Source organism: Gekko japonicus, unplaced genomic scaffold, assembly GCF_001447785.1.
Source record: "Gekko japonicus isolate JY-2015 unplaced genomic scaffold, Gekko_japonicus_V1.1 scaffold3489, whole genome shotgun sequence".
In the NCBI taxonomy this organism is placed as follows: Eukaryota; Metazoa; Chordata; class Lepidosauria; order Squamata; family Gekkonidae; genus Gekko; species Gekko japonicus.
The window spans coordinates 71,404-95,254 of NW_015168760.1; the positions used below are offsets into that span (position 1 = coordinate 71,404).

Below are 23,851 nucleotides of genomic sequence, written 5' to 3' on the forward strand. Positions count from 1 at the left end.
TTAGCCGGGACGTACTAAAACTAAGGACAAGTGATTGCCCATAGGGAATACATGAGTGGACAGCGATTGCCCATAGGCAATACATGAATGCCAATAGAGAATGCATGATTGCCCAGAGGTCATTCTGGTTCCCCCAGCTCTCGTTAGGGGCTCTTTAAAAAGTTATGGCTGCTGGCGACAGCAGCCGCAATGGCCACCAGGGGTGGGCGCGAAACGTTCCCACGCCTCCCTGAGGCCCGGGGTGGTGGCCTTGGACTCCTAGGGGCAAATTCCACCACGGCTCAGGGAGGTGGGAATGTTTCGTGCCCACCCCCCACAGCCGTTGCAGCTGCCACCGACAGCGGCAGTGGCCATAACTTTCTAAAGAGCCCCTAACGAGAGCTGGGGAAGCCAGAATGACCTCTCGCGTGTGATGTCCAAGCAGCAATGCTCGGACATCAAACACAAGAGGTGGAATTTGCCCCTACGAGTCCAAGGCCACCATCCCGGGGATCAGGGAGGCAGGGGAACATAGTCACCGACAGCAACGGCGGCCATAATTTTTTAAAGAGCATCTTCGCTGGTCACATGAGCGGGTGGCAAACAAATCAGACCTTTTCTGTTGACAGCAATGGCAGCCATAACTTTTTAAAGAGCCCACACGCAAGAGGTGGAATTTGCCCCTATGAGTCCAAGGCCACCACCCCGGGGCTCAGGGAGGTGCCCCTCCCCGCTGCCGCAGCAGCCGCCGACAGCAACGGTGGCCATAACTCTTTAAAGAGCCCCTAACGAGAGCTGGGGGAGCCAGAGTGACCTCTCGCGTGTGATGGAAACACAGCTCAGACATCACACGCGAGAGGTGGAATTTGCCCCTACGAGTCCAAGGCCACCACCCCGTAGCTCAGGGAGGCGGGGGGATGTTTCCCCCCCGCCACCACAGCCGACAACAACGGCAGCCATAACTTTTTAAAGAGCCCCTAACGAGTCCAACGCCACCATCCCGGGGCTCAGGGAGGCGGGGGAACGTTTCCCCACGCCCCTTCCAGCAACAGCGGCCATAACTTTTTTAAGAGCCCCTAACGAGAGCTGGGGGAACCAGAATGACCTCTGGGCAATATCGCCTTTGGGCAATCATGGCTTCTCTGTTGGCAATTATCTCCCTATGAAACAATCAAGGATTCTCTATTGGCAATTATGTACTCCATTATCCCTTTTGGGCAAGTGTCATCTCCATTATTCCTTATGGGCAGTCATGGATTCTCTATTGGCGTTATGGATTCTCTATTGGCAAGTCTGTACTCCATTATCCCATATGGGCAAGCGACCTCTCCATTATTCCCTATGGGCAGTCAGAAATGTGTGAGCCAGGGGCTAAAACATTGTGAGCTAGCTCACACTAACTCAGCTCAGAGGGAACACTGTTTCTGAGTATTTTATACGACGGCTTTACACAAAGCTGGCGGCACGCAAACAGAGGCGTGTCAGCCTCCTCTTCGGTAGTTTCAACGCGGCGTAGCTTTTGCAATCGGTAGCATAAGGAAGGCTCTCTTCTTCCGCCTCTCCTCCCACCCGGCTCCTGGTCCACCAAGTCATTCCAAACACTCGCGCTTGTTTGGCAACACCTTCGCCCTCCCCCTTCCCGGGCATGGCTCTCCTGGTCGCCGCGGTCTGATTTGTTCCCCCGCCCGCCCATGTGACCAGCGAAGGGGCTCGGTCGCGGCGCTGCTCAGAAGTTGGAAGCCGGCGGGGCGAGTGTGATGAGCCACGCGGCGCGCCCGCCAGAAGCGGGGTCCAGCCTGGGAGGACTCTCTCGCCGGGGCGGCAGCTGCAGTCCAGCAGTGCCGGGGCCGGCCGGCGGAGCGACAGGTCAGCGGGTGAGGCGCGGCTCTGAACCTCGATGGGAGGTAAAAGTCAATTTTTGTAGAGTTCCAGGGTTCCTCCCCCGTTGACTTATTCTAATACGGCGCTTCCATATTATAATAGGAATCATTCCTATTTTAATGGTTGTTCATGCCTTTATCATTCTGCTTTGCTTTCAGTGGCAATCGCCGTTGGCGTGGTGGATCTGAGCCAGCGTAGCTGTTCGTGTTTTTCGTTATTTTTATTTTAAACAGAGAGTAGGTTAAAAAAAATCAAAGCAACTTTGCCGTCCCCACCCCCGGTTCAACCTCTCTAATTTACGTGCGAAAAAAAAGATCCCGAACTGGATGAATCCTAGTGGTTTGTTGATGAATGGGCTGGTGGATGGGAAATAGTACTTAAATTATTATGATCACGTTAAAGGGTTTAATATCCGGGGCAGCTGGACACGTTTAAAAGCCAGAAAAATCAACTGCAAAAAAAAAAGACGCAAAGGAGGGTGATTCATTAAAATAAAGGAGTTTTAGAGGTGCCAATCTTGTTAACTAAACAAGGGGTTTAGAGATCAAATGATGAAGTAGATTGAAAAAGAATGCGTATTAGTTATCTTGTAACTAGAGTCTAGGCCTGTGCCTTTTTAACTGTGCAGAAAACAGATCCAGCAGTTTATGAGCTGTCTTTTTGTTTAGCAGTTTAAGAAGTTGCTTAGCTTTGGGGGAATGGTCGATGCTAAAAGTCACAGGTTGTGATTTTCTCCAGTAGTTGTACTGTATGAAGCGCTTCTGCAAAAAACAGTATCAAATTTTCTGTTAACCAGGATGCCTCTATGTTAATTCTTAGGGGAAACAGTCACCAGGTGACATACTTTAATTCCTTGGTGCCAGATTGTTTTAATATTGTATGTAGTAAAAAGAGTGTTTGGGGCAGGGAGTCCTGAGTTTAAATCTCATTAACTTAAAATACCATAGTCCAAAATACAGTAAATATAGCAAAATGGTACACAAGACTCCCCCCCCCCAAACTGGCTGAAAGATGGTGATTGGCTTAAGGCCACCCAATGAGTTTTATGGTAGAGTGAGGGTTTGAACCTGTGTTTTGCTGGTCCAGTTTTCTACCCAGTATATCACACTGGTCTAACACAAATCCATTATTAGCTTTCCTCCGACAAAATCTAGACATACCTTTTCCTTTCTTGGATGTCCCATGCTGTTGATTGTTTTTGAGTTACACCATGACTATAAATAGCATAAATAAATGAAATCCTTAATGTAAAATGATTTGCCCTGCAGTATTGTGCCGTTGTTCCATTCTTGAGCCCACTGAAGTCAATAGGCTTAGAGTGGAGTAACTCTTTGTAAAACTGCATTGCCAGTGTTGCAAATTTCTCGATGATATCAGATATGAAAGGTAGCCCTTCTGAAGACTGTATGCCAAAATACAGTTCTAGGTTTTGTGCCAAGGAAATCCAGATTTGGCATCCAGAGACATTTTGGAAATCTGAAATAATGCCGCAGCTTTTCATTCTAGGTCTAGTAACTAGGGGAGAGAAATAGAGATACATAGAACATAGCACCCTGGACAATTCCAAATCCTCCCTTGCATCTCCTTTTAAAGAGGTATTTCCACAACCATAAAGACTGGGGGGGGGGTCTATTTTGAAATGAAAGCTACCCTGGTGAGGATTCTCCGATCTGTGTGTTTAAGCTTGGGCAGTTAAATGGTGAATGAACTGAATACCTGGAACCCCTGATCTTAGAACTATCAGAGGGATCGCAAATATTTTTGTCCTCGTTTCAAGATGCTTGGAATTCAAGAGGCAGCTGTGTAGCCTTGTTGCCCCGGAACATACTGTTCAGTTTCGGCATGCTTGTTTAATTTTTTTCTCTCCCTCTCCTAGGAGAGCAGAAGCTGCTGTTGGCAGCTGAAGGATGAAGTCTCCTCCATGCTGTCTGTCCCTTTCTTCCGGGGTGTCTGCAGAGGAGCTGGGCGAGAGCACGTCCTTGGGCTCTTTCGAATCCAGCGTCTTCTGCAGTGAGGAGGAGCCCGTGTCCTTACTGCGGCAGGTGGCCCCAGCCTTGGACCGCATCACCGTCAACGTGGGAGGCGCCCGCTTTGTGCTATCCCAGCAGAAGCTGTGCTGCTACCCAGACACTCGTCTTGGCAAGCTGGCGGTGGTGGTATCGGCTGCCCGGGGTGCCGCCTCTGGCCTCCTGGATCTTTGCGACGATGCCAACTTGGTGGAGAACGAGTATTTCTTCGACCGGAGTTCTCAGGCATTCCGTTACATCCACAATTATTATCAGACTGGCCGGCTGCACGTCATGGATCAGCTGTGCGCGCTTTCGTTTCTGCAGGAGATCCAGTATTGGGGGCTGGATGAGCTCAGCATTGACTCTTGTTGCCGGGACAGGTGGGGCGCTCGATGGTCACTGGGCAGAAATTGAGTCTGCGTGTGTGCGTGAACCGTGTGTAAAGAGCTGTCAAGTCACAGCTGACTTACGGCCACCCTGTAGATGGACAGAGGTGGTTTGCTGTTGCCCCCGCCTCTGCACAGCAGCCCTGGCTTTCCTTGGTGGTCTCCCATCCTGAGCACTAACCAGGGCTGACCCTGCGTCGCTTCTGAGATGTTAGGAGATTGTAGGGTGGCTTAAATGCATAGCTGCAGGAGAAGGGGACACAGATGGGAAGGGGATAAAGGAGATACGGTGGGTTGGTAGGCACTAGGAGAAGACCCAACAGCATGGAGAAGGAGGCATCAGGAGAACCATAGTGGTGGTTGAATCTGGTGATGATCTGCATTGGAGGAGGATGAAGTCAAGAGCCAGTATGGGGATGGCCACTAGATAAGTAAACTTACACGTGGCTCGTCATTCTTGGACAGATGAAACTGCCTTATGCTGAATCAGACCTTTCATCCATCAAAGTCAGTACTGTCTCCTCAGACTGGTAGAGGCTCTCCAGGGTTTCAGGCAGAGGTCTTTCACGTCACCTACTGACAGATCCTGTAACTGAAGATGCCAACATGGGTCCTTTGGCATGCCAAGCAGAAGAAGCTCTGCCACTGAGCCATGGTCCCTCCCATTCTCTGGTTGATGGTTGGGGCCAGACTGAGGCCATTGAGATGATGGTCTTCACTTTGAACATCTGGCTGGTAGCAGAGGCCACAGTGTCCTTCTCCAGACATCTAGGTGGCTATATGTGTGGTGTAGTGGTTAAGAGCAGTCGACTCTAACCTGGAGAACCAGGTTTGGTTCCCCACTTCTCCACATGAAGCCTGCTGTTTACCTTGGGCCAGTCACAGTTTTCTTAGAACTCTCTCAGCCCCACCTACCTTACAAGGTGCCTGTTGTGGGGAGAGGAAGGGAATGTGATTGTAAGTCACTTTGAGGCTCCTTAAGGTAGAGAAAAAACGGATTTTAAAAAGCTATTCTTCTACAGCTCTGGGATGTAATTTTTTCAGATGTTCCGAGTTCTGGTTCTTAACTTTTAGAGCTCTGAATGCCTTGGGGGCAGGGTACTTGAAGGACCGCCTCCTCTGTGACTGTGACCAAATAAGGTTCTCCTCACAAGCACGTTTTGTTGTGCCCCTGCCTGCCAAAGGCAGAGATGTTTAGTGGTGGCACCTTGTCTGTGGAAGACCTTTCCTCACCTGCCACTTGACCTCCTCTGTTTTTAGGTCCCAAACCAAAATATTTCTTTTTACCCACACTGTTTAACTGTGGCCTGATCTTTCAAAATACCATCCGCTTCTAGCCTGAGGACTCTTCTAAGATAATCTGTTTAAATTGCTAAGTGTTCTATGCTGTAGTGATCATGCGACCAGGTTTTATTAATGGTGGAGTTTTTTGTTTTCCTTTATGAACAGCCTCAAGCAAGTTCTCTGGACAGGAAGCATGTGTTCCTAAATAAATAAAATGGTGTGGGGCTGTAGTAGTGTAACACATATATTTGTGATATGGTGTTTTTGGACAGGTACTTCAGGCGGAAGGAACGGAGCGAAGACTTAGATATCAAGAAAGATACTGAGGACCTGGATGCCCACGTTGAGGAAGAGGACTTCTCTGGGAGCTTCTGCTCTTGTGTCAGGCAGAAGGTTTGGGAGGTGCTGGAGAAACCTGGCTCCTCTGTAGCTGCCCGAACTTTTGGCACCATCTCTATGGCTTTTGTGATCATTTCCATCGCCAACATGGCTTTGATCTCGGTGGAACTGAGCTGGCTGCCACCGCAGCTGCTAGACATCCTGGAGTATGTGTGTATCACCTGGTTCACGGGGGAGTTTGCCTTGCGCATCCTGTGCGCACGGAACAGGTGTGGCTTCATGAGGAACGTGGCAAACATCATAGACCTTCTGGCCATTTTGCCCTTCTATATAACACTGCTGGTGGAGAGCTTGTCTGGAGGAGGGAGCTCCCAGGAACTGGAAAACATGGGGCGCATTGTGCAAGTGTTGAGGCTACTGAGGGCTCTCCGCATGTTGAAGCTGGGCAGGCATTCCACAGGTAAATCCGTAATGTGGGAGATGCTCCTGGGGACTAATTTTCTTGGTATGCTTGGAGGAGGGGAATAGTGAGAAGAAAATTTGAGAACTCTGAAGCAAAATTCAGAGTGGCTGGCCTGTGTGTGTGAGAGAGTAAGTGAGTGAGTGATATGCTGTGAGGTTGCTTCTGACGTATGGTGACTGTATGAATGAATGACCTCCAAAAGCATCCTATTGTTAACAGCTTTGCTCACATCTTGCAAACTGAGGACTGTGGCTTCCTTGATGGAGTCAATCCTTCTCATGCTGGATCTTCCCAGAGGTCATTCACCCCACCTACCACCCAAGACTTACGCTGAGACCAAGCCCTGTGTGGAAAGGCTGAGGGACTTGGGAATGTTTAGTCTGGAGAAGAGGAGATTGAGGAGGGACATGACTGAGTATTTGAATGTCTGTCACTTAGAGGAAGGCAGGGTGCTGTTCCTGTTGGCAGCGGAGGAGAGGACTTACAGTAATGGGTTTAAATTAAGTGTAGGAAGGTACCGGCTGGATATTAGGAAAAACTTTTTTATAGGAGGAGTTGTGCAACAGTGGAATCGGCTGCCTAGGGAGGTGGTGAGCTCCCCCCCCCTGGCAGTCTTTAAGCAGTGGCTGGACAAATGTCCTGTGTGGCCCCTTCCAACTATGTGATTCTATGATTCCTCTTTTCCCGCTGCCTCCAACTTTTTCTAGCATTATTGTCTTTTCCAGTGACTCTTGTCTTCTCATAATGTGACCAAAGCATGTTAGCCTCAGTTTGATCATTTTAGCATCTAGGGAGAGTTCAGACTTGATTTGATCTGGAAGCCACTTATTTGTTGTTTTGGCGGTCCATGGTATCTGTTAAAAAAAAACAAACGCCTCCAATACCACATTTCAAATGAATCAATTTTTTTCCTTGGTAGTCTACCACGACGTGTGGTCAACTAAACCTGCCAGTAGTTCTGTCACGATAGCCCTCCCCAAAGTAACAGACATGTCCCTGGCCGGGTAAAGGCAAGTTGTAGTGCCAAAAGGGGGTTGGACTCTTTTTTTGGGGGGGGAGAGTTTATATGATATATTTATGTGCCACCTTTCTGCCATTGCATGCAGAGGGTTTACAGTTCAAAAAAGGTGCTTGCTTTGCTCCTTGTATAAAAGATGGATGATGTGGACCTGAACCTGAAGCCGCTGGCAGGAGCCACGACAACCTGTAGCAGGCTTGACCCATTTGGGGATGAGCGCCCAGGTGCCAGGATGATTGAGTACCGGTCCACTGTTACTGCTCGCTTTAGCAGGAGCAAATGTGTTGGTCTCTTTGCTAGGGTAACTGGGGCATGCTGCTTTGTTCATGCATGATTCAGAGCCTTCCCAAAAGCTTGATGGTGGAAATAACAAGGGTGGTTTTAGCAGAAAATCATAACCGGAGAAAGTATGCCTGGACAGGGAAGGGTTCTCCTCTAGACCTAGAATAGAAGGAACACCGGTGGAGAAAGATCATGTCCTATTGAAAATCGTGCCATCGTGCATAGAGCAAAAGATGTGATTAGCACACTTGAGGGATGAGGCTTTTTCCCAGCAGAATTGTAAGGGGTTGTGTAGTCATTCAGGTTAATTTGATAAAAAATAAGTGCTAAAAGGACTACTTTTCTTGGAGGTAGTTGTAACCCATGCAGCAGTTGGTGCAGAAAAGTATAGCTACAGAAGGATGACTGAAATCCTAAGAATGCTTTCCTGGGAGTAAGCACTGTGGACTAAAATGGGGTTTACTTCTGAGTAGACCTGATTAGGCTTGTCCTATGTCTTTGGGCGTGTTAAAATGGTAGCTGTGCTACTTTTGTGGCTCCTTCAAGAGTCTTGAGGGTAGACCCCATTTTGTTAGAACATCTCAGGCTTCTTCAAAGCATTATCTTCAGCCCCGCCCTGAGGAGCATTTGCCCACGAGGAATGCTGCCAACATAACATTTTAGAGCAGCTGGGTCTACACTGGAAGACCGAAGCCTGTTTCAGATGCTTACTGGGCATGGTTTCAATTCCCATAGCTCAGGAGCAGGTGCCATCTTCTGCCGGCCACCATGTGCTCATTATAATGTGCGAAATGGTCACTCCATTTAAAGGCCCGCCTAGAGAGAGAGGTCCAGTTAGTCTGGTTCCCCAAGCAAAAGTGTGAATCTGGCTTGCCAGCCTACAGGGCTCTGCGCAAATATGAGCCTGCCTTACACTGAGACAGACCACTGATCTGTCACGGTCAGTACAGTCTATCCTGAATGGCTATGGCTCCCCAGATTCTTTGGTAGAGATCTTTGAGATCACTTCGTTCTTGTAACCTAGAGGTGCCAGGAACTGGACCTGGGACCTTCTATTTGGTGCTCAGCCACTGAGCTCCCCAGATTCTTTGGTAGAGATCTTTCAGATCACTTAGTTCTTGTAACCTAGAAGTGCCAGGAACTGGACCTGGGACCTTATATTTGGTGGTCAGCCACTGAGCTATAGAAGAAGATTGGATTTATACCCCACCCTTCACTCAGAGTCTCAAAGTAGCTTACTATCTCCTTTCCCTTCCCCTCCCACAACATACACCCTGTGAGGTAGGTGGGGCTGAGAGAGCTCTGAGAGAACTACCCTTGAGAGAACAGCTCTGAGAGAACTTGTGACTGACCCAAAGTCACCCAGCTGGCTGCATGTGGAGGAGGAGTGGGGAATCAAACCCGGTTCTCCCAGATTAGAGTCCGTGCTCTTAACTACTACACCATACTGGCTCCTCCATAGCCCTTCCATGTTGCAGTAGGTAGCAGAGAGGTGGACCTGTCCCAGTAAGCATCTAAAGTGGGTTAGGCTGCAAGAACCAATTTCCTATTGAAGGAGAACAAATGTTTTAGGTTGGCGGTTTGTATAAATGTCCTGCCCTCCCCACGGTGAAGCAGACAGATAGTCACATAGACCCCTTGCATGTGCCAGTGATAGTATTACTCTCATATACACCAATAAGAATAACAAACCACAGACCTCCACATACAAAGGCAATATTCCCACTGCTCCAGTGAGATTCCCTTGTCACATGATATATCTTGTTAACTGATCTTGCTCTGTTAACCTCCCCGAAGTCTTTCTCCTCCCTGTTCCCATACATCCTCTGCCCTCTTGTCACGATCAGTAGATTTTGCTTTCCTGTTGCCACTATCTTTCATGTCTCCATCCCTTCCTTCCTTCTACCATCTTCTCTCCCCCACACACACCCCGCTCCTTTTTATCTGCCTTTATAATTTTGCTCCCTAGGCAGAAGTTGACACCTGGTGTCTTTTAAATGACGTCAAGAGGGAAACTTGAATAACCCAGATCAGATCTTATTCCAAGCAAATGTTATCTTTTCTTCCACTGACTCACTCCTTCCCATTCCAAGCATATGCAAGAGAGGTAGTTGTACTTACGAAGCTGCCACCTCCGTCTGCAGCAGAATCTATGTGTCTATATAGAGCATGTGCTAGGGTGCACAGTTCAGAATGTGTTGACCAGGTCTTTGAGGCTCCGTCATTGCCCTGCATACAATGAGTGTGCTCTAAAACACCCTTAATGTGCTCCTGTGGCTGAACAAGGCAATAAGGTCAGTGGTAGTGGTCAGGCTTTCTTAAATTGCGTGCTGTTTCTAACCTCAGAGTGGCTGTGGCTCAGTGGAGATAGTGTGGGATACCCAGCTGTAATTAATGAAGCCATGCAGGGCTTGAAGGGTCTTTCCTTCCCACGTGATTCCAAGGGGATTTACAGCCACTTGGATGCACAATTTACATTTAACAGACTGATGGGGATTCTTGGTCTCCTTCATCTCTGTTTTGGCCCTTCAGGTTCTTCTAGGGCACAGTTTGAAAACCATTCTCCTACCTGGAGTCGTTGTTGAGCAGCACTCTTCTGCCAGCTGTGTTCCCTTCTGTGATATTGTTCTAAAGCACAAATAAAGATAGCAGCTACAAAACTTACTTATTTGGGTCTCATTTCTCAGGGGCCATCTCTATATGTAAAGTAGACAATACTGGCTTTGAGGGACCAACCAAGTGTGAGGCAGCTTCACGTGTTCAACTCTGTCAAGTTTCCAAGGACCCTTGTGTGGTCTTTAATTTTTCTTCAGACTTCTGGTGATAGTGTGGAGTACCCAGCTGTAATTAGTGAAGCCATGCAGGGCTTGAAGGGTCTTTCCTTCCCACGTGATTCCAAGGGGATTTACAGCCACTTGGATGCACAATTTACATTTAACAGACTGATGGGGATTCTTGGTCTCCTTCATCTCTGTTTTGGCCCTTCGGGTTCTTCTAGGGCACAGTTGGAAAACCATTCTCCTACCTGGAGTCGTTGTTGAGCAGCACTCTTCTGCCAGCTGTGTTCCCTTCTGTGATATTGTTCTAAAGCACAAATAAAGATAGCAGCTGCAAAACTTACTTATTTGGGTCTCATTTCTCAGGGGCCACCTATATATGTAATAGTGAAGCCTGGCCTCTGTGGATATCTAAATGAATCGGGGCCACACTGATGCTGACCAGGTTTTTCAGGAAACTTGGAGGACTCCCAAGGTTTCTGGAAAAATCTGAAATGTTAAAAAAAAGAAGCATGAAATCCACTGCCCCAAAAATCAAAGCGCTTGCACAGAGAATGCACCTACCTCCAGTGTCATTGTTGGTGGTTTCGGTGGATTCCAGGATGCACAGCACGCCTGGTGGCAGCTGTGGAAAAACTTGGTGAGAAAGTGGGGAGAAGATGGGATCTTCCCCCCTCCAATGCATATGAGCCTCACAGGCCCACATTTATATTTTATGTTCCTCAGAGGTTTCCTTGCTAGTGCAGTGGTGACACTGGTCCCATGACCACCTCTGTCTTTGGCTGCATTCACACACCATTGCATATTGTGCTGTCATGGCACTGTTGGAGGGATTTGCAGCTGAACTGTCCTGTCCACTCAGGAAAACCCAGTTGCAAATGATTGTTGTAGTGCAAAGTCCATCCAAATGAGGATGCAGCTTGAGTTTCTCCTTCTGCCAGCCTTCCCACTCTTTGATGTTGTGTTGTTTCTTCTTCTGAAAAAGCTTTGCCTGCTGTTTGGGTCCTCGCCTGACCTGCCATCTTCATGGAGCCTATTTCCAGTGATGTCCTTGTAGCAGATCGTCATAACCTTCTAGGTGGCCATCCATGGCACCTTCTCCTTGCCTTTCTCCCCATCCTCAGCTGCTAAACTGCCCAGTGACACCGGTGCATTTACAAACTGCCTTCTCCTTTCATTGCAAACAAACAAACCTTACCTATATTTTTGTCTCACTGCATAAAAGTAATTATAGCAGATAGGCTGGCTTGCCAACACCAGGTTGAGAAATTCCTGGAGATTTGAGGGCCGGGTTTGGGGAGGGCAGAAGCCTCAGCAGGGGCATAATGGCATAGAGTTCACCTTCCAAAGCAGCCATTTTTCTACGGAGAAATGATCTCTGTCGTCTGGAGATCAGCTGGAATTCTGGGGAATTTCCAGGTCCTACCTGGAGGTTGGCAACCCTGGGGAAGAACTGCAAGGAGCATTCATTTCACAAAGACATTCCCCTATAGAAACTGATGTTATGAACACCTCTACATCCTATGAGGCTTAGAACTGATGTGAGCATTGATACAGAATAGGTAAAATCTCTGTGGGTTTTTGGCTGCCGTTGAAGGCCTAATAATAACAGAAAGCAAAGCTGTTTCTGGGCCAAACTGCGAAGGCAGAGACTCACATGGCTGGATGTCCCTTTATATCTAGAGGACAGGCATGTGAGGCGGGAGAATGGGGCAAGCTCAGTGATCCTGGGGCTCTGGGGGGAAAGTCAAAGATGGGGCCCTCCACATCCCTTTGAGTTGTTTGCTGCTGTGGCGGCAGCGTCAGGTGGCACACAGTGTGTAGATTGGCTGCCACATGCGTTGCAGGCTAGAAGAAGGATTGTGCGTGTGCTTGACACACTATGCAGACAGACAGGGCAGTCACGGGTCCTCTCTGCCAGCAACGAGGTAGGACGGGGACATAGAGTAGTCATGCCCTCCCCATTTCTGTCTCTTTCCTTTGCCTCTTCAGTCGACCCCCTCCCTGGGCCGGCGTGGCACCCAGAATAGTTGCCCAGGTTACCCCATAGCTAATACCCCTAGTGAGAAAGAAAGTGAGTGTATTCCTCCCCCCCAAAAAAATTTCCAGTTTACAATATACATTTTTTGTTTTTGCACAGAGAAGCATTCAGAAGTGTGAGTGGTGGTTTGAAGAGATATAGGCCCAGAACAGGATTACCATTGCAGCTGATGGTTGTGAGAACTGGGCCTCACTCAGATTAATTAAAACTGATCTGCCAAACCCTCCCGCTGACGTTGGTAAGGATAAGGATAGCATATAAGAGCTAGATAAGGAGCCGGTTTGGTGTAGTGGTTAGGAGCGTGGACTTTAATCTGTGAGAACCGGGTTTGATCCCCCACACCTCCACATGCAGCTGCTGGTGTGACCTTGGGTCAGTCATAAGTTCTTTCAGATCTGTTCTCTCAAGGGCAGTTCTTGAAAGAGCTCTCTCAGCCCCACCTACCTCACAGGGTATCTGTTGTGGGGAGGGGAAGGGAAAGGAGATTGTAAGCCGCTCTGAGACTCCGAGTGAAGGGCAGGGTATAAATCCAATCTTCTCTTCTAAGGAAATCATAAGAGCTGGATTCAAGTCCAGTAGCACCTTAGAGACAAATAAGGTTTTCTGGGTCTAAGCTTTTAGGATTCAGCACTCCTTTTTCTCAGATAGCTGGACTCAAATTTATTTATTATTTATTAATTGGATTTATATCCCGCCCTCCCCAATGGGCTCAGGGCGGCTAACAAAAAGGCCAATGCCATAACGAACATTAAAACAGCATAAGACCAGTCATTAAACAAAGTGCGGTGCTCTTCTGCTGCAGACCAACACTCTGAAACGATACTTTGGTAAGGATATCATAATCTCGTTACTATTGACATTAAACCAGACTCGCATTGGAAGCCGTTCGCCTGGAGACAAATGGATGGCTACATGGACTGCACTATTTTGAGCAGTTCGCAGAAACGGTGATCATTCTGTTCCTTTTCAGGAAGTAAATGAAGCAGATGAAATGATCAGATCAGAAAGGCTTAAGAGCATTATGTTTTCAGGAAGATGACTCAAAACATCATCCCGGAGTGACCAGTTACGTGCCGTAATGGTTAAACATGGGGTAGTGTTTTAGAGTGGCGGACTCTGATCCAGAGAACCGGGTTTGATTTCTGACTCCTCCACATGAAACCTGATGAGTGACCCTGGGCCAGTCACAATGCTCTCAGAATGCTCAGCCCCACCTACCTCACAGGGTGCCTGTTGTGGGGAGAGGAAGGGAAGGCGATTGTAAGCCACTTTGAGACTCCTTAGGGTAGAGACAGGCAGGGTATAAAAGCCTACTCTCCTTTATCTCAACCTTCCTTCAAGATGGTCAGATTAGGGTATATTAATCTCTTGTCCTCCCTTTTATCCTCACGGCGATCTGTGAGGTTAAGCTCAGGGAGAGTGACTGGCCTGTAGTCCCCCTGTCAGCTTCATAGCTGAGTGGATTTGAACAGGGCTTTTTTTTGTAGAAAAAGCCCAGCAGGAACTCATTAGCATAATTGGCCACACCCCAAAGCAGAAACTCATTAGCATATTAGGCCACACTCCTGACAGCACAGGTCATTAGCATATGAGGCCACACCCCTGTGTTACCAGAAGTGTGCTCATCCAGCCACACCCACCTTTTGCTTCTTATTCTGTTACCTTGTTTGTTGTCAAAACCCAGGGCTTTTTTTGTAGCAGGAACTCCTTTGCATGTTAGGCCACACACCCCTAATGTAGCCAATCCTAATGCGTTTCTGCTGTTGGGTGTGGCCTATTATGCTAATGAGTTCCTGCTGGGCGTGGCCAACTCAGGAGCCAGCCGGAACTCCGTTCCTGTGGGTTCCTGCCCAAAAATAGCCCTGGATTTGAACTTGAATCTGCCAGTTCTGGTCCCTCCCAGTGGTACTCTGTTGCTTGTGGAGAGTCACATTTGTAATTACCATCCACTCAGAGAGCTACATGTACTTTCCTCCCTGGGAGGGTTGCAGCTTCGAGGACCACCCACCAGCCACAAGCTCCACTGAACAAGGGCCTTGCCCAGTTTTCCTGAAACATCAGACAAGTGCCACATCGGAGAACATGGTCCTCAGAAGAGCCACTAGTGGCTCCCAAGTGAGTATCCCTGCTCTAGCGACTCCATCACTATGTTGGCTACATTCCAGAATTCTTGCAGGAAGAAAAATAAAAGAATGGAGCTGTCATAGTTGAGAATGCTGCTGCATACAGTGCAGACTCACAGATAGGTCCCCATGGAGATATATGAAGATGGGTAGCCGTGTTAATCTGTCTGTAGCAGGAGAAAAGATATCTGAGGAAGAGAGCAGTGACTCACGAGAGTTCATACCCTACCACAAATTTTGTTAGTTTTTAAGGTGCTAGGTAGAGGTAAAGGTTCCCTTGCTCGAAAGCCAGTCGAATCCGACTCTAGGGGTGCGGTGCTCATCTCCGTTTCAAAGCCGAAGAGCCAGCGCTGTCCGAAGACGTTTCCATGGTCATGTGGCCGGCATGACTAAACACCGAGGCGCACGGAACGCCGTTACCTTCCCACCGAAGTGGTCCCTATTTATCTACATGCAATTTCTTGCTTTCAAACTGCTAGGTTGGCAGGAGCTGGAACTAGAGACGGGAGCTCACTCCGTCATGCGGCACTGCTGAACTACCGACCTTCCACAGCCTGCAGTTCAGTCTCTTAACCACTGGAGCCACCGCAGCTCCTTTTAAGGTGCTACTGGACCCTTTTCTACAGATAAGTCCCCAGTTTTTCAGTAGCCTAACAGGCCACACATGTCTCTGTTGTTTGTGACATGGGAGATAAATGTGCTAATTTTTGTGAGGCATGCTGATAGCTTGGAGGCAGCTTTTGCCAGAAGTGACTCAGAGGTCAGACGGACACGGTAACCCAGCAACGGACACAGCAATGCCAGATGTTCTCACATTAGGCGCTTCATTCTGCCTCATATTCGTGTTGACGGGAAAGCGGCCAAATTTTACAGTTGCAGACCGAGGAATCGTGTACAGTACTTGGAATTGACAGGAAAAACTAGCTTGGATCAGAATTAATGGCAAAATTAAAAAAAAAATGGCTTCTACAAAGTGTGGGCCTTTACCCACAATACCTCCATGCGTTGCAGAGATCAGGTCATGTTCTAGAACGTGTTGCAGCCACACAGCCAGTTAGCTTTCGCTCCATCAAACCACCACCTGTTACCACTTTGATGCATCTTGCTATGTTCTCTGGAGTCTGCTGCTGTATAGTTCACAGCATTCCTCTCTTGGGCAGATTGTGGCGAATCAAAAACTCTCTGAGCCATTTTCCACTTGGAGGCAATGGTCTTTTTCAGCTGGAAATTTAGAGAGAACTACAAAGCTTGACGTGGATACTTGACATGGATAACAATTTTTAAAAAAATGAGAAGAAATATCTCATTAATTTGAACTAGCAGCTCCAGTTTAATCTGGAAAACTAGGGTGTGTTTTTTTTTCTTTTACAGAAAGCCTTGGTATTCCTTTTCAAAATGTTTGAGCTTTGAAGTTGTAGTCTGGCAGCTGCCAACAAAGTCCTCCCTGCATACCCACATTGGTTTAGGCTGCCACTGTTATAATGATGGCACCGTTTCCCTCAGTGTCTCTCTTTCCTATATATTTGGAGAATAGTTACATACGTAGGTGCCGTCAAGTCACAGCCGATTTATGGCAACCCCAGTGAGGGGTGTTCAAGGCAAGTGACAAGCAGAGGTGGTTTGCCATTGCCTTCCTCTGCAGAGTCTTCCTTGGTGGTCTCTCATCCAAGTACCGACCCTGCTTAGCTTCTGAGATCTGACAAGATCAGGCTACATCGGGCTGCCTTTCATTCCTGGAGAACAGTTAAGTGTGCTTAATGCAAAATTGGCTAGGAGCCTTGTTGGAAGTGGAGGACTGTATGCTGTCTTCTGCCTCAGATTTCAGAGGGAGCACCATACATTTACATAGATGGAGAGGAGTCAGGACACACACCTTTCGAGAGCCAGTTTGATGTAGTGGTTAGGAATGCAGACTCTCACCTGGGAGAATCGGGTTTGATTCCCCACTCTTCCACATGCAGCTTCTGGTGTGACCTTGGGTCAGTCATAAGTTCTTTCAGAGCTCTTCTCTCAAAGGCAGTTCTCAAGAGCGCTCTGTCAAACCTCACAGGGTGGCTGTTGTGGGGCATGGAAGGGAAAGGAGTTTGTAAGCCGCTCTGAGACTCCTTTGGGTAGTGAAGGGCAGGGTATAAATCCAATGATGATGATTACTAAACTGTTCTGAAACTCCTTTGGGTAGTGAAGGGTGGGGTATAAATCTAATCTCTTCTTCTTCCCTTCCTGCTATCTGATACTATCCTTTTGAAGTAGAATGCTATTCTTAGGGACTTCCTTCCCTCTGACTTAATCGCTCTCTCTCTCACACACACACACAAAGGAGGAGCACGCTCTCCATCTTTGGCAACATGGATGCAGGACATGCATTCTGCATCTGCATCCATTCTAGCTAGTTAGATTAGATTCTATTCCTATCTCTCACCTATACTATCTAGAATGTAGTTCTCTGAATAAAGGATCCTTATTAGTTTGAAACTGACAAGTGGCTCCATGTAACTTTGTGTCTGTGCTAGCACACATAGTACAGAGAAGCTGCTGCTGCTTCCTGTAAGTCTTGTGCACTCTGCTATGTAATAGACATTCCTGGCTATACCATAAAAGTGAATCTAACAGGTCAGACAGTGCCATTCTTAAACAGAATCAGTGAGCTTGGAAGAGTGTAGCTCTGTTTAGGATTTGCAGGTTAACCGTGCAATCCTATGCAGAGTTACTCTGCACTGGATTGCACTGTAAAGGTAGTAGGATCTAGGTGGCCTCAGTACACGTGTGCATGTTGATCAGGGCCTCACCGTTGAATATGTGAGCTGCAGGCACAAACAAGAATTAATTGGCAGAGTTCTTAGCTGTTCTGGAGGTCAAAATGGGTCACTGGAAGAGTGGACATAAATGCTTTTAAATAAATTGTATCTGCAGAGGTGAAAGCTGTGTATGTTGTGATGGATCTGAGGTGGCAGATCCAACACATGCTCTGCAGCACTTAATGTTGGGACCCTGGTGAGTGTGAATATAGTATGGTAAATTTCAGCAGATATGCAGCCGTACCACCTACGTGGATGAATTAGTGCAGAGTTCAGAAGAGCCCGAGCTCTCTCCTCCTACATGCACACTATTATTGGATCACTTCCATGAATGTCTGGGGGGGGGGAGGGACTGTGAGGGCCCCGTATCTATTCCACAGCTTTTTTAATCCTGTCCTTTCTGCAAGGAGCTCAAGGCAAAGAACATAGGATTGGAGCCAAACGGCTTTTCCAATAGTGAAAAAGGAAGGAGGGATCGTCTTCATCTACCACAAGAGACTGCACTGGGGATTGTAGGACCTGCAGGGACAAAAGCGATGTGGGATGGGAGCTGCAGTAAGGGGAAGAATGGGGTTAGATCCAACCCAGAATTCTTTTTCCCCTGCCCCTCCAGTTTGTCTTCACAATAACCCTGTGACGGAGGGAGGTTAGGCTGAAACGGGGAAACTGTTGCAAGGTCTGTTTGGTGGCAGAGTGGGGATCTGAACCTAGGTCTCTCCAGTCTGGAATTCTAATTACTGCACCACACTGGTGTTCATAGTCCCCACTCGGTTCCCTTGTGCCAAGATGCTGTTCCCATCCAGGATTGTCTCTTGAAGTATGCTATGGATTAGAGAGCCAGTTTGGTGTCGTGGTTAGGAGTGCGGACTTTAATATGGGAGAACTGGGTTTGAGTCCCCACTCTTCCACATGCAGCTGCTGGTGTGACCTTGGGTCAGTCAAGTTCTTTCAGAGCTGTCCTCTCAAGGGCAGTTCTCAAGAGAGCTCTCTCAGTCCCACCTACCTCACAGGGTGTCTATTGTGGGAAGCGAAAGGGATTGTAAACTGCTCTGAGACTTCTTCGGGTAGTGAAGGGTGGGGTATAAATCCAATCTCTTCTTCATCATCATCATAGCACAAGTCCCTGAACGGGTATTCGTAGTAATGGGAAGATGGGCAACGTCCCTTTTCTTGGTGCCTTCCTAAGTCTGAATTGTGCTGCTGTTCAGGGTATCGTATGAAGGTCAGAATCCCAAAAATGCACATTTTCAGCTGATTCTGCTAAAATTCATTTGGGAAGTATAGGAGATTAAGGTCAGGTATTATGCACTGAAGAGAATTTTTAAAGCAGTGAAGAGAATTTTTAAAGCAGAAGTGGGAGATTACACAGTAGAGCTAAGGACTCCGAGGGAACTCAAATGGATCCTGAGCCAGCTTTGAAAGGGCAGATGCTAATGTGAATTTTACAGAACTGTTGCATCCAAGACACAAGAAGAATCTGTTCTGCCTTACCGAATGCTGGTTAACTCCCAACTGCCATGGCTACAGAACGGAGGGTTGTTGGTTTTCTTCCCTGCCACCAAATGCAAAGTGCGGGGGGGGGGAGCATTTGCCAACCTCCCATTGGAAGATTTAAAGGCAGGCAAACAAGTTCGGTGGGGTAATAATTGCGGTCTAGATGGGACTCAAGGTTTTCATAACAGTTACTAAAAACTCACTATCCCTCAATCCCCAGGTCCACTGGTAATCTGGATGTACCACCTGCTACCAACCCTACCTGCTACCATGGATTATCCTTTTGTGACCTTTTGGCATGCTAATTGTAACCTTGAACACTTTCTCCAAGTTCCCCATTCCCCACTGCTTACTGGCAGATGTTTTTGATGAACCACTCCCTGCCTATTCCACCTGCCACTGTACCTCTGCCCCTCGCCCATGCACTTTAGTTTAATAGCAGCAAGTTTGGTGTAGTAGTGAAGAGCAGCAGACTCTTATCTGGAGAACTGGGTTTGATTCCACACTCCTCCACATGCAGCTGCTTGTGACGTTGGGCCAGTCACAGTTCTCTCATAGCTGTTCTCTCGAGAGCAGCTCTCTCAGAGCTCTCTCAGCCTCGCCTACCTCACAGGATATCTGTTGTGGGGAGAGGAAAGGAAGGCGATTGTAAGCTGCTCTGAGACTCCAAGTGAAGGACAGGGTATAAATCCCACTGTTATTTTTGTTGTTGTTGTTTTCAACTACTAAGAAAATCATTAATTTGGTTGGTTTGTGTTTTAAAGCTGTAGCAATAAAATTTATTTTCAATAATACATACACAAGTGCCATTAAGTCACAACCATTCTATAGTGATCCCAGTCAGGAGTTTCGAGGGAAGCCAAAAGCAGAGGTGGTTTGCCACTGCCTTCCTCTGCAGGGTCTTCCTTGGTGGGCTCCCATCCAAGCACTGACCTTTCTTAGCTATATCTGTTATTGGGCGGGCCATCCCGCTCCGACCCAGATGACCTGGAGCGGGCGCTTCACGGTGTAGCGGGCTGGCTTAGATTGAGCTGATTGCAACTGAATCCAATGAAGACGGAGGTCCTGTGCTTGAGTCGGAGCGGGTCGGGGGTAGGGATCCCATTGCCAGCTTTTGGTGCCAGCACCGAGGGTCAGGAGCTTGGGAGTGCTTCTGGATGCCTCCTTAACAATGGAGGCCCAGGTAGCAGCCACTGCCAAGGCAGCCTTTTACCACCTACGGCTGATCAGGCAGCTGGTTCCATTCCTCGAACGCAATGACCTTGCAACAGTGATCCGCGCAATGGTCAACTTGAGATTAGACTACTGCAACACTCTCTACATGGGGCTGCCCTTGTCCCAGATCTGGAGGCAGCAGCTAGTGCAAAATGCCGTGGCCAGGCTGTTGTTGGGTCTCTCTATATGGGACCATATCCAGCCTGTGCTGAAGACACTGCACTGGCTGCCTATAGCGTACCGGATTCGGCTTAAGGTCCTGGTGCTAACCTTTAAAGCCCTACATGGTCAGGGGCCTGCCTACTTGAGGGACCGTCTCTCCCCATATGTGCCTCAGCGAGCACTGTGGTCAAAGTCGCAACATCACCTGACCCTCCCTGGTCTGAAAGAAGCCAGACTGAATGTCACCAGAACCAGGGCTTTCTCAGTGGCGGCCCCAACCTGGTGGAATGAGCTCCCGGAGAACATCAGGGCCCTGCGGGACCTTTTACAGTTCCGCAGGGCCTGTAAAACGGAGCTCTTCCACCAGGCTTTTGATTAGGGGCTGCCACTGATGAGTGTGCCCTGGAACATCATCTGGTCTGAAATTTTAGAACACCCTCGGGCCTGAGATTCTACTGGACGCTACCCCTATAGTCGGATGGCATTTGGATTACCGCCATTTCTGTTGAGTTAATTGCAACTGGTGTTGTTTTAGTTGGTATGGTATTTGTTAGTTGTTTTCACTTGGTTGTTTATGCTATTTTAATGTTGTTAGCTGCCTTGAGCCAGATACCTGGAAAGGCGGGATATAAATATAAACAATAAATAAATAAATAAATAAATATAGCTTCCGAGATCTGATGAGACCAGGCTTATACAATGCTACCTTCCTTCTCACTTCTAACAATACTACTGTAATTTGTCATCTTCTTAAAACTTACCGTAAATGATAAATATAACAGCAGAATGCCTGTATAAATGTCTTTCTCAGAAAAAGTGGACTTTTTGTTTCCCTCATGGAACCCAGGTTATTTGACCAAGTGATCGGTGGGCTATAAGATAGGAAAAGCTGAGACCCCTTTCTCTAGTTAACCCATATAATTGGGCCAGTTAACTTTTTTCCAGGATAAGGGTACAGTCTAAAGTCTCCCCTTTTTTATCTCCTCAAGAGCATGAAACGATTGATGACCTGTCTTAACATTCCAGGTTTGCGGTCTCTAGGGATGACCATCGCACAGTGCTACGAAGAAGTTGGCATGCTTCTCCTTTTCCTCTCGGTGGGGATCTCAATCTTTTCCACCATAGAGTATTTTGCTGAGCAGAGTGTCCACGGCACGAAGTTCACGAGTGTGCCCTGTGCTTGGTGGTGGGCAACAACCTCCATGACGACTGTTGGCTACGGAGACATCAGACCGGACACAATGTTTGGCAAGGTTGTGGCATTTGTGTGTATACTGTCAGGAATACTGGTCTTGGCTTTGCCCATCGCCATCATCAACGACCGCTTCTCTGCTTGCTACTTCACCCTGAAGATCAAGGAAGCTGCTCTCCGCCAACGCGAAGCCTTGAAGAAGCTAACCAAGAACATGTCCAGTGACTCCAACGTCAACGTTAATTTACGAGACATATATGCACGGAGCATCATGGACTTGCTGAGACTCAAAAGCCGAGAGAGAACAAGTACCAGGAGCAGCGGTGGAGATGAGTTTTGGTTTTAATTTTTTTTATTATTATTTAATTTCTCGGTGGATGTCCAATGTTCCGATAGCCTTGATGATACACTGTTAAGCAGAAGGCTAACGAGCGTTTCTGTTCCTTTCATAACTGCTTTCTAAGTTGCTGAACGTCCAAAGGAATATTACAAGCAAAAACTCTCAGGGTACATTAATGTGAACACATTATACTTTTCATCGGAATAAAATAGTGGCTCTGTTCATGTAGAACAGTTATTTCAAACCTTTGACTCTGATTCTTATGTTTGTTCTAATATACAGGAATAAAATTCTACCCAAAAAGAACAAAACCTGCTTGCTTTTGAATATTAAAAATAATAGAACAATGAAAATACCTAAATATTCAAAACATTTTTAAGGGTTCAGGTAATAGAACAATGAAAATACCTAAATATTCAAAACATTTTAAGGGTTCAGGTAAATTAAGAGGATAAATTATGACTTTTTACATTTATGTATTTAGTTATTTATTTATTGGATTTTTATTCCACCCTTCCCTGCAATTGTAGCTCTCAACGATTAAAAGCCCAAATAAAACAATAAATAAAACCTTATACAGTTACACAATGAATAATCAAATCCAGATGGCCCATAAATGTAGGGCATAATGCTCCTGAAGGTCTATAAAACATGCCCGGAATTGAACAATGGGCAGTGGGCAATCACCCCCCAGAATCGCTGAACATACCAAGTTAGGGGTGGAGCGGGGGTGTGTGCAAAATAACAAGACACCTATCATGTCAGCCAAAGGCCCAGTGGAACGTCTTGTTTTACAGGCCCTGCAGAACTGAAGCAAATCCCACAGGGCCCTGAGCTCATCTGGGATAGTGTTCCACCAGGCTGGAGCCAGAGCTGAAAAGGCTCTGGCTCTGGTCAAAGTTAAATGGATTGCATTTTTGTAGTGGGAAATAGGGTTGCCAGCCTCCAGGTGGGACCTGGGGATCTCCCGCTTTTACAACTGATCTCCAGCTGACTGAGATCAGCTCCCCTGGAGAAAATGGCTGCTTTGAAGGGTGGACTGTATGGCATTGTACTATGTTGAGGCCCCACCCCTCCCCAAACCCCGCCCTCTCCTGGCTCCACCCCCAAAGTCTCCAAGTATTTTCCAACCCAGACTTGGCAACCCTAGTGGGAAAACAGGACAAGGCAGGTACTAGTCATATATTTACCACTCCGCTGCAATATTGGTGTCTGATATCTCCTCCACATGAACAAAGTTTTGCAAGGTCTCTTCTAACATATGCCAGTGTGCAGTTTTCACAATCCACATTTGATGGCATGTTAATTCCAAGTTATGTTCCTCTTTAGACTTATGACAGAAAAGATAGTAGCTCATGTAATATCATGATGGCCCCAAGTTTAAAGTACAGTGGTTATCTTAAGGTTTCAAATCCCTTTCTTCCTTAATTGTTTGTGCCACTTTATCCAGCTTTGTTTCTTATCTTTCTAAATCTGTGTCTTCATAAGTCCTCACTAATAAGGGTCTTTTTCCTGCCATCCCCCTTTTAAAATTATCCCTGTTCACATATTAGGGTGAACACACATTCATCCTGCCTGGACTTGCATACATGTGTTTGTAAGAAAGAGCTCGTGCATGTTTACAAATTAAAACAGGGACCAGTACGTGGATAAATGTGGGGTTTATATCACATGTTCAGCTGTATATGTGTTGACTATAACATGAGAATTTTTCAACGCACATCCCAACAAGTGTACACTGTGCATGGACTGTATGTGTGTACAGGGTTTAGCCCACCCAGGCCAGTCCAGGGATGGGAGGGAATCCTGTACTTTTCAGTACATTAAACCAGAGGTCATTTCGGGGGGGAACGCGGGGGAACGCAGTTCCCCCGGGTGAGGTGCAGGGAGGCGGGGCACATGACGAAGCCCCGCCCCCTGCTTCCGGCCGCCCCGCTTCCAGCCCTCATTCAGCCAGGAGGAGGCAGGAGAAGAGGGAGGGTAAGTTGCTTCCTCCCCACCTCTCCCCACCCCTGCCTGCCTGGGGCCAGGGAGGGCCTTGGTGGGGCTTCCTCGCACTCCCGCTGGCCTT

The 23,851-nt window shown here is 47.5% G+C and overlaps 1 protein-coding gene across 1 annotated transcript; it reads left to right on the plus strand.

Moving 5' to 3' along the window:
• Window positions 1-1,742: 1,742 nt before the first annotated feature.
• Window positions 1,743-22,070, plus strand: KCNV1 (potassium channel, voltage gated modifier subfamily V, member 1). Its single transcript, XM_015415660.1, has 4 exons — window positions 1,743-1,883; window positions 3,737-4,249; window positions 5,812-6,338; window positions 21,275-22,070. The coding sequence occupies exons 2-4, from the start codon at window positions 3,768-3,770 to the stop codon at window positions 21,784-21,786; spliced, it is 1,521 nt and encodes a 506-aa protein (XP_015271146.1). The 5' UTR covers window positions 1,743-1,883; window positions 3,737-3,767; the 3' UTR covers window positions 21,787-22,070.
• Window positions 22,071-23,851: the final 1,781 nt, after the last annotated feature.

Excerpts from the sequence above, each read along its gene's own strand:
- KCNV1 (XM_015415660.1), top strand. The coding sequence starts at position 3,768 with ATGAAGTCTCCTCCATGCTGTCTGTCCCTTTCTTCCGGGGTGTCTGCA. Across the intron at positions 4,250-5,811 it reads GACTCTTGTTGCCGGGACAG|GTACTTCAGGCGGAAGGAAC; the intron begins GTGGGGCGCTCG and ends GTTTTTGGACAG. Across the intron at positions 6,339-21,274 it reads GCTGGGCAGGCATTCCACAG|GTTTGCGGTCTCTAGGGATG; the intron begins GTAAATCCGTAA and ends TTAACATTCCAG.